This window comes from Triticum aestivum, chromosome 3B (assembly GCF_018294505.1).
Source record: "Triticum aestivum cultivar Chinese Spring chromosome 3B, IWGSC CS RefSeq v2.1, whole genome shotgun sequence".
NCBI classification, from domain to species: domain Eukaryota; kingdom Viridiplantae; phylum Streptophyta; class Magnoliopsida; order Poales; family Poaceae; genus Triticum; species Triticum aestivum.
Genome location: NC_057801.1, coordinates 605,575,459 through 605,586,335, shown reverse-complemented (window position 1 = coordinate 605,586,335; position 10,877 = coordinate 605,575,459). Strand labels below are relative to the sequence as shown.

At 46.6% G+C, this 10,877-nt stretch overlaps 1 protein-coding gene across 1 annotated transcript; it reads left to right on the top strand.

Annotated features, from left to right (window-relative positions):
• The first annotated feature begins 2,169 nt into the window (after nucleotides 1-2,169).
• LOC123065851 (transcription factor WRKY19) lies at nucleotides 2,170-4,354 on the top strand. The gene is made up of 3 exons (XM_044489054.1): nucleotides 2,170-2,651; nucleotides 2,775-2,861; nucleotides 3,719-4,354. The coding sequence occupies exons 1-3, from the start codon at nucleotides 2,299-2,301 to the stop codon at nucleotides 4,245-4,247; spliced, it is 969 nt and encodes a 322-aa protein (XP_044344989.1). The 5' UTR covers nucleotides 2,170-2,298; the 3' UTR covers nucleotides 4,248-4,354.
• The last annotated feature ends 6,523 nt before the right edge of the window (nucleotides 4,355-10,877 follow it).

The window sequence follows — 10,877 nt, the reverse complement described above, 5'->3', positions numbered from 1 at the left end:
CCCATCTTGGAATAGATCAACATCTATATGTGAGGGGCATATCCACATGATCTTTTCTGATCAACAGTTGTTCTCTTCACTGTTTCAACAATTAAGCTCATCACCTCGAACTTCTGAGGTACATCAAACACCTATGATCTCCTGACTTGGGCAAAAGGGTGTGCCTCAAGATGGTGTTGATGGTGGTCAGACCAGACAACACATAGTATATTGATCCAAACTTATGTGTCTCCAAGGCCTCATCAGGAATAGTCTTGTACATATTGGCCATGGAGTTGTAATCCTTCCTAGGCTTGGCATATACATCAGTGTCATTCTCCTCTTCCTTTGGGGCATTGATCAACTTGCCCATTCAGAGATTGTAGATTGATACCTTGTACCTTCAATCATCCAGACAATCTTTCCATCTGGATAGAAGTGAGCAGTGGAATAGAATTGCATGATCATCTCATCGTTTCACTTGGTCAACTTTTGACCAACAAGCTTGCTAACTTCATCCATCCTGAAGCTCTCATGTACACCTGGGAAGTAGTCCTTATTATCATCAATGTACTCCCAATCAATCCACTTCATATCAAAGACAATGGGCTTCTTGTCTAACAAGACTGTCTCATAGAAATCTTGATGTTCCTTGGTGTGAAAATGATAGTCTACAACAGTTCTCCTCCTAATGGCATAGGGATCAGTCTCTCTCCAGAGTCTCAGACATGTATCCTTCCTTATCTTCATATTTTCTGCCACTGGATAATCATTGCTATGATCTGGAATCTTGGGCTTCAGTTTTCTGAGCACTTGTTGCTCTTCTTCTTCTTGAACTTTAGGCACTGGGGTCTTGTTTTTCTTAGCAGCAGGGATGTTCCTAATAGATCTCTTTGGTGCAGAAGGTTTTGGAGCTTGAGCTTGAGCCGAAGGCTTGGGGATAGACTTGGGCTTAGATGAAGCAACCCCAGTTCTTATGGCCTCCCCCATAAGTTTTTGTCTTGGCAGGAGGTGCAATGCTCTTCCTCCTCCTCACCCTCATCAGAATGTCTCATCATAGAAGGTTTGCTGATGACTCCGGTAATGGTCTTTCTGACTCTCTACTCCCTCTTCTTTCCTCCAGCAGCCTCTTTCTCTCTTGGTTCAAGAGTGAACTCCATGGTTTCTTGAGTGGAGGCTCTGGCTTTTGACATAGGCTTCCTCTTAGCGGGAGCTTTCACCTTCATTCCAGGCTTTGTTGCAGCAGCAGCATACTCCTTCTTGAGTACATTCTTCTTGGAGGTCACCTCCTCCTCAACAACAAAAACCTCATTCTCAGATTCTGAAGTTCTCTTTTTCCTTGTCCTGGTTGCTACTTTGGGCAAGTTGCTGGGAGTGCTTCTGCTCCCCTCATCACAACTGCTATTCGAGGGACTAGTGCCCTCACTAAGATTTACTTGCTCTTCAGACCTGTTCTGGCTATCACTTCCCCGTCTTCTCTATAGTTGTGTCGGGGCATCTCCTATGCATCACTACCCCCTGCCCACTTGTCTTCCCTGCAGCGTGGGATGCAATGCAGAACCACTACCATGGCCGCGCCACATGGGTTAGCTCGTGGAGAGAGGGATGGAGGTCGCCCATGGTCGTCGATGAAGAAAAGAATAAGGAATGACTAGTTATGAAGAGGATATAGAATGAGCGGCGTGTGGGTCCTACCAAAACTTGCCACATGTGGAGCTCAGCTGTGGCCGTAAGATGTCACTTGATCTGATGGCGCGCACGCGACCGGCCAAGCGTTTTGCAAGCCGGCCGTATGGAATCATTTATCTTTTAAATACCACAATTTTCTAAATATCCTGTCCGTCTGCTGTGTATAATCTTACGGAGGAGTTATCAGCTGACCAAAAGCTCTCTTTGTTGAGGGCATGGTGTTTGAAATTCGAAGTTTTTTAAAACTGATACGCATACGCCTGTACAAACAGAGCATCCTTTTTCGTTTCTGAACCTGTTCGCAGATCTCCCTTGCTAATTAAAGAACGACTTCGTGCAGGGTCCTCACCGAGTCCACCACACCGCGTAAAAGCGTCCCCCAGCCCCAAGCCAGGTTTACAGTGAATCGCTCCCAACCGCCTGAGCTGCGACGACGCTTCCTCCCCACCCCTTCTATATATTAGCAGCCCTCGTGCAAGTGCAGCCTCTACTTCCGCCCGCCCCGCCACCGAAGCTGCCTTAGCCAGCCTACTGGCTTCTCAACAAATTAACTCTTGCGCGCACAGGAACTCTCGCTCCATAGATAACGGCGTCGGCGGCCAGCTTGCGAGGCAGCACAACTCCAGAACCATGCAGACGCAGTCCCGTCTCATCATGAACCCCAACGGCGGCGTAACCGGCTACGAGCCCGCGGCGACCGACGAGCAGCACGAGGCGGTGCTGAGGGAGCTGGCGCACGGGCACGAGCTGACGGCGCACCTGCAGGCGGAGGCGCTGCGGGCGCTGCACGGGCAGGGCCAGACCGAGGCCACCGCCGCATTAATCCTGCAGGAGGTGTCCCGCGCCTTCACCGTCTGCATCAACATCATGGGCGGCTCCGCCCCGGCCGCGACCCCGACCACGCCGCCACCGGACGCGGCGGCCGTCGTCGTCACCGGCGCCGCGAGCGCGCGCCGTCCTAGAGACGACGGCGTCCCGAGAAAGTGAGTCGCCTAGCTGCTAGTACTACTACATACCTGCATTAGAGTAGAAGAAAATGATCAAGAAACAAAGCAGGTCGATTATGTGGGGTTCTGATTGTGCGGAGTGCATTGTTTCTTCAACAGAGTAACAGTTACTTCCTCGCCCTACTCGGACGGGTACCAGTGGAGGAAATACGGCCAGAAGAGGATCATGAGGACAAGCTTCCCAAGGTCAGTTCATTTCTACGTATATATCTCGGCGTTCCTGTTGCTTATCTTATCCAGACAACTAATTAATCGACGGATGATGAGTGATTGAGTTGCCATGTCGCTCTAACAAGAAAATAACATGCTCCTAAAAATTATAGCCAAGGTTTAGATCGTGACGCTGGTAGAGAGCGCGTACGGGATAATAGGGAAAACACGTGCAAGATTAGGTTCATTCAGATTTTCGGATGGCCACGCGATGGCACCGGGAGATCCGGAAAGCGAAGCGCGCAAAGGACAAACGCAAAATGTTGCGCGCTTGCCACGCAGCGACCGTGCGCGCCTCAAAAAGGATGCTTGATCTTGATGAGCAGCCGATCGGATCACCAGTTCCCCACACGGCCACACGTTTGAAAGCATCGGCAAAGTGGAGAGATGTGTCCACTCGAATGGATACAAAGTAAAAGCCAGTTTTGATGCTGACCCATGTTCTCTTTTAGGTAAAAGGAATGTTTTCTCGACCAACCACAATTTTCATCCCTGAAAGTTACGTTTTGTGGCGAGCGGGAGCGGGATCCTCGTGTGTGTTACTGCGTTCACCATCATAGTGAACGAACAGGGTTGGGTCGTTAACGATTTGACGTAGTAGTAGTATTAGTACTGTTATCCTTGATCTAAAAAAATTAGGCATCTCCTTACGTCACCAAGCGCTGAATAATTGCTCTCAAGCGACGTCACCGCGTATTGCCAGCTAGCCGTCATGTGCTAAGATGAGACAGAATACTCCTACTACTAATACTAATAGTCCTGCTGGACATGTGTAAAAGAGACACTAAAACGAATCTTAGTTCTTACTCCTACTTGTGTACGTGTACACGCAGGTGCTACTACCGATGCTGCTACCATCGCGAGCGCAGCTGCCCGGCCACGAAGCTCGTGCAGCAGCAGCCGCCGCAGCAGCACAGCGACGGCGACCAGACGATGTACACCGTCACCTACGTCCACGAGCACACGTGCCATAACATGGCGCCGGCCGAGCCCGAGGCGGCGGCACGTAGCTCCACGCCCGACCCGCTCGGCTTCTCTGCCGGGATGCAGCCGAGGCAGCAGCAGCGGGGCGGCGCCGGCCTGGACCGCGGCTCCAAGGAGGAGCTCGAGCGGCAGGCGCTCGTGTCGTCCCTCGCCTGCGTGCTGCAGGGCCACCACCAGAGCTACACCGGGTCCGGGGCCGGCACGCCGGACGGATCGCCCTCGCAGGGCCGCGTCGGCGACGGCCCGTCTGCGTCAGGTCTTTCGCTCGATACGTCTGACGACTTGGGGTTGGACGTCATGGACTACGGCGTGACGGACGCGCTGTATTTCGCTGCGTCCTCATCGTATGGCCCAGGCGGCGACGGCATGATTCCTTGAGGGGCAGCGTGACTGATTATGTCGATGATATGTAGATTGAGTTTCAGAGAGTCGCGAACGCAGAGGTTTTTTCGCGGGTGTGTACGACGACGGCACACCGCTTGTCAGCCTACTTTTTTTTTTGCTTGTCAGGTGTTTTTTTTTTTTTTGCTTGTCAGCCTACTTAACTACTCCAGCTATGTTTGATGTACGTGTACGTACAGGCCATATACAGGTCACCCTGTCCCTATATATACGGTATTTGTAAGATCTAATATGTCCAACTAAATCGTCTTACGGTGTGTGCTTCTCCAGTCAATTTTGATCAAGCTGGAGCTTTCAACCTGATGATTTCCCCGCTTTTGTTTTCTCCCCTTATTTTCCTCTTTGGTTTATTTTCCTCAGAGGTGTTCTCATTTTATCAAAGGGGCTTCATCCCTACTGCATTCAGTAAACACTTTATTAGAGTATATTTTTCATCTTCATCTTCAATCTGTTGTTGTTTTTTAACCTGATTTTCTCTCTCGGTATTTTCTATCATTTTTATCTTCTATAAATTCTTTTCGTAGTGATTTCTTGCTTAAAATAATTACCAAGATAGAGACCAAGCACACAATGGAGTTGATTCGAACAAAAAACATGGTAGATTCAAATGGAAACGATAGTTGGCTCTAGCAACGAAAAGTGTAGTGGATATGTAAAAAAAATACTAGAGCACACTAAAAATGCAATAAACTCTGCGTAACACAATGCAATGGACTCAGTCTACAAATGCACACATTCCAAAAGGTGCATTACACACTAGTATTAAATCATAGTATTAGCTAGTGCAAAATAAAAAATACACAATAGTGCAAAATAAAATAGATAAAAAATCGTCAATATGAATCATGTTTTGAATATCCGATTGAAACAAAGACAATAGTGAAGTGGTATTAGAATAGCTCGTTTAGTCCAAGAGCAAAAGTTTTAATAAGTTTCTAAGTCACATTTTCGGAAAGTTGGTACCAAATATTCTGGAAACTAGCTCTTTTCAACCAAATATATTGGAAGCTAACTCTTTTCAACCAATAAACCTAGTGTGTAAAAGGGTGGCTTAAAAAAATGAACCGTAAGTAAATAAGTAAGAACAGGCGAAGTATAGAGAACTATTAAAAAAATAGAGGTATTTACTCATATCTTAAAATTTTAGCGCGGTTCTTAAAATAATTATGAAATTTATACTATCATCTCATGCAAGATTATTTATAACACATTGATGGAGCTTGGAATAGGACGTAGAGAATGATATTGAGATGATTATAGAAATTAGATGAAACTATTTCTATATGTGGGTGCAGACTAGAGATTGGTACTTTGGTCATCTAAGTGGTGGGCAGGTGAGAGGTAATTTACATCTACTGTAAAATGAAACAAGGCACATCGATCACATAGATGTGCAAGTTTTTTATTCATGCCAATTTTTTGGATATGTGTGTACTTCAGAAAATAGCAAGCACCTTTTAAGTTTCCAGAAGCTTAAGAGCTACGGCCCATTCAGCTTCTAGAGGTTTGGTGAGAGGGTCAAGGAAGGCTTTTTTTTAGTCAGAAGTTCCTCCAAAACAAGGAATAGTATGGGCACAAGATTTTTTTGCCCAACACATGCATGGTTGAGGGCACTTAGCCAACAATATCTGAATTTACATAATATCGCTTAACGACAACATGTTTTTGTGGTCGATGTTTTTGTAAGTATACCGGTTCATATTAGCTTTTGGTGCGCGCTTGTTGGTAATAAGCGGATGGCCTAGCTACACCTCATGAATAGGTTGGTGACGTTTAACCTATCACAAGAATTCAATGCCCTCCACTGAAATCTGTACGGGTTGGGTGTCTTCTCGGTGCGATTTATGTATGCTGACATGGTCAACAAGGGGTACATGTTTCATGGGTAAAAGATTTAGAAACTCAAGCTCCTGCTGAAAATCAAGAGCTTTATGTGGTATCTGTGTAAATGAGTGGTCTTGGAAAGAGACAACTTGGCGAAACACGGATGCCAAGGGTTGTTAAAGTATTGTTATGACTAGGAGGAAACGATACACCACTTATTTTTGTAGTGACATTTCTCATGACTTGTATGCCATATAGTTCACATTGATTTCAATCTTCGATGACCCACGAGCATCACGAACATGTTCAGAAACTGTTTGACAGGTTTACACCCAAAGTTTAAGGCTTAAATCCATGTGAAAGTTGTCATATGATTTTGTCTTAACAGGATTAGAGTTTTAATTTTTTTTGCAGGCCAGGATATCCACTAGATCCATATGTGATTTTCACCTCAACTTGTGAAGGCGGGGGGAGCCTCTGTTCCCTGGGTACAACCACTTAGAAATTGCACCGAGGGCTTTGTGCAACTAATATAGATGGTGTTCTATTAATAGGACCAGTGTGTGTGATTGCATCATGCATGTAATCTATATTAGTTATTGGTTGTCTTAGCCTTCTTATCTAGATCATATGAATTTACCTACACATGATGCATTGTGATAACGATGGTTGCATGTTTGAATCGATGTTCATACTGAGGCATATCATCTTTCTTCAAAGAAAAGGAAGATCATTCAATTTGTGCTTAGCTATTCATATTCGACGAGTTGTTATATAAAAAAAGGACCACCAATATAAATTTGATGCCCTTAATTAGGTACGTCGGATCCCGATCAAATGCATGGCAATTACTCGGTGCAACATGATGATTGTTTACACTACAAGGCAATTTTCACTTTAGAACATGGCAAAACTTATAGAACGGTATGACGAATTTATCTGTTTTTGCATGACAAATTAGGAGCATCACTCAAAACGTTTAAAATATGATGTCAATTTTTTAACATTTCCCGAAAAGAAACGATACACAACAGTTATGGAAACTTGGAAGGTGGCCCTGTTCAAATTCCTTTAGTAGAAAAGGCCCATCAAATCAAAGCATGTTGAAAATAGACACGCCTCATAATTGCGGTGTTAACGACATACTCCCTCCGTTTCGAATTACTTGTCGCAGGTATGGATGTATCTAGATGTATTTTAGTTTTAGATACATCCATATCAGCGACAAGTAATTTAGAACGGAGGAAGTACTACACACGTAGGCAGACACATTTCCCACTGTCCGTGCGCCGATGATCGCGACCATGGCATTAGCCTTTACCCAATGTGACCGTATCCATCCGTTTGACCGACGGAGTTTCGCTTATCGTGCGATCGTTGCACGTACAAACCAAAACCACGGACGGGTGCGCTGGATGTGTGAAACTTGTGAATTAACGGCCCGTCGCTTGCTCGGACGTCGCACGCCGGAGCCCTGTACAAGCTCCTACTTTCCCGTGCGTTTCGTCGCTTCCTGGGCCTCCGCTCCGTGGGTCCATGCAGCGCGCGCGGATCGCGACGCGGCACTAGCAGCCGGGCTCGCCCGACCGTGACATCACGGGCGCGCGCGTCACGCTCCGCCGCCGCGTCGACGTCACCCGTGTGTGCGCGTCGGCTGGTGTTCATCGCCCTCGCCGTCCGATCCCCCTGGGGCCGCGGATCGCGTGGCGCGGGAGCACTCTCCCCCCCGGCCCGCACGTGATAAGCGTTGAGCCGCTAAAGCAGCACCTTCATACGGGCTTCCGTTTCCTTCCTGCCCTCTCACCGTCATCAAGCTTTCTTATTCCTTTTTGACAGCGAGCTCTGATGGGGCTGACAGACAAATGGTACATGGACCATATGGGCCGGGTCTGTTATTTGCACAGTGATGAATCGTACCATCAACGATCGTTTATGTCCAAGCATCATCATAATATCACGGCCCGGGGCCTGTATCACCCAACAGACTCCTAAATACAGTACGAAAAAACAAAAATACAGCTCAGGTATGGCCTGGCCAGTTTAACAGCTCAGGCCTGGCCAAGGCAGGCCGAAGCACGGATGCAGCAGCTTTGTAGCTGGGTCCTATAGCTAAAAATGGCCCGATGCTACTCATAATTAAGAGGAAACGCATAAAGCCAACAGGATCAGTATCTCTTGGGAAAAAAGAAATCTTACTATGGCTTGTGTTCTGTCGGTGAAATATAAAGTGAGATTCAGCGATCAGGAAATAAATGGTTTTGTGCCTTTGAGGGGGCCTCGGCAAGGGACTCTGTCACCATATTTGTTTTTAACTTGTGCAGAGTAATATTGAGCACAGAGAGAAGGTTGGTGAAATTGAAGGAGTAAGGGTTTGCGGAAACACACCATTCATTTCACATTCACTTTTTACTGATGGTCCCCTAATCCTTGGTATCGGGGTCAGTTTCGAGAACAGCCATGCCCTCTCGTGACGGGTGAGCACGCATAGCAGCGCCCACTAGATCTCCTGCTCCGGCAGACCCTCACTCTAGCCACCCCCCTCCCTTGGTGTCCATGGTGGTGCCCTCTATCGTTGTGACCCTCCCTCTATCGGCCTGCCCTGCCCTCGCCAATCCTGCCCCTCCCTTTGGTGTCGTGTGCACCACCTCCTCAGCTTCCACCTCGTGGGGCTGAGTGGTGGAGGACGACATGAAGGTGGTGCTGGAGTTGCCACTGGGGGAGACGACCATTGCTTCGTGCGGTTTGGATCTGGTGCCGGCTAGGCTGCTCATGCCTGGATCCCGTGGGCTTCTCGTGGGGGGCGCAAAAATGTGGTTGGAGTGGTAAATTACTCATTTATGAGGCTAAATTTGTTTTACTTCGTACTTGTATTGCTAGTATGCGCATGTACCTCGTGCCCATAACAAAATGAGCAGGTGTACGCCATGCGGTGAATATTGGGGTGATTCATCCCTGCGTCTTGCCACTCCACTGGCGCGCTTGCACCTCCGCCACGTGCCGTAGGCCTGCGCACACAGAACCAGTGAGCCATGCCTGGGATGCGGTGGCTGGTTATTCCCGCTTGTCGGGAGTGGTCAAGGTGGAGTAGTCGTTGCCGGGCGTGATTATTCCCGAAAGTCGGGTGCCCTGGCTCGTTGTCGCGTGTCTTGAATTTGCTTTCTCCAACACGTAGTTGCTGGCTGCATCTGAGTGTGGCAGGTCTTGAAGAAGATCTGCATACCACCACAGAGTCTTGACAGTGTTGTTGTAGATAATCTTGACAAAGATCTGCATGCCACCATGAAGTTGTGGTAGCAACTTGTTGCCGAAGCACCCCTCCAGCTATTTGCCTCAACTTGCAGGCTACTGTGGTCCGTGTGCAGTTGGACTCGTGAATCCAAGCGTCACGATACTGACAATGATGCATTTTGAAGTCATCCGATTATGAATCATCCGACACTTGCAACTTCCATCCAAATAGTGAAGTAACTAAAATACCGTTCACATGCCATAAAAAACGAGCAACAAAATAATTGGAAACATGCATATTTATGTATGTAGTCCAATAAGTGTTGTTGCATGCACTGGATATATCTATCTTCAAGGATGACTCAAGTCAATATTTCTATTAATTAATGAGATATAAATCTAGATTCTTTGAAATGTTTCAAAAGATTTTCGGAATGAAGTAAATATTATTGTAGCAAGAACATTATGTTTCTTCAATTAGATTGCTGAAAGGAATAGTTGAGTTATAGCGGGTGTCTGATGCGCTGTGGAAAGAATTTAATAGCTTGCACCTTCGAGAACATTACTAAGAGTAGAATGTTCTGAGTAGATGTATTCAAACTATGTATGATTTGGTGAGATGAAAGATGACATTAATCAACTTTCCATTATACTTTTAATGTGATGCTTTAGACATTATGGCTTTTCAATGAAAAGAGCATCATAAAATCTGTTGAAAAGACGCCATATAAGATATGGTATGGTATGCCAAACCATTTGGTCTTTTCTTAACATTTTGGAAGATGAGACATAATTAAAAATGTTTAAGATTTTATATCCCAAGTGAGATAAGTGCTACTTTGTTGGTTATCCCAAATGGTAGGGTATTCCTCTATCACTATGTCGAGGCGAAATATTTTGCCACATAGTGCGGTAAATTTTAAAAACATATTTTTTGTAAAAGTGTGAGTGGGAGGACAATACAACTCGAGGAGATTATAGATTCTTCATCATCAAGTCAAAGCAAAGAAATGCTAGAAGTGGTTCTAGAATTTCCTACTGCCACTGATACGGAACCCTCTACATGAGATATAGAAACTTTGGTTGAACTTGCAACTGAACTATGAGTAAAATGAATACAACCACCACTTTAGCGTCATAGCTCTCAAAAAACCACCACTTTACAAAACGGGACACTTTGCACCGTACCAAAATTTTAGAAGTGGCAAAAAACACTGAACGCAAAGATGATATCGTTTGACCTGGCTGATCACTCACGGGCCGAGAACGGTGACGGCGAGGCGCTAACCGGCGTTAACGGCTATGTTCGAAGGGACTGGGCCGACCCTCACTCCCAGTCGTCGCCCTCTATCCCTCTCATCTCTCTCGCGAGCATGGCGGCAATGGCGGCTCTGGATCCATCGGTGAGGGAGTGGTTGGGGGGCAAGGTGTGGTGAACAGAGCCAGTCACCTTGGCTGGCTGGCATGGCAGGGGACACGTGCGGCGAGGAGGAAGATTGTGCGGCCATAGCTTATTCATCCATCATAGAGTATTTCATCGTCACCATGTTTGGA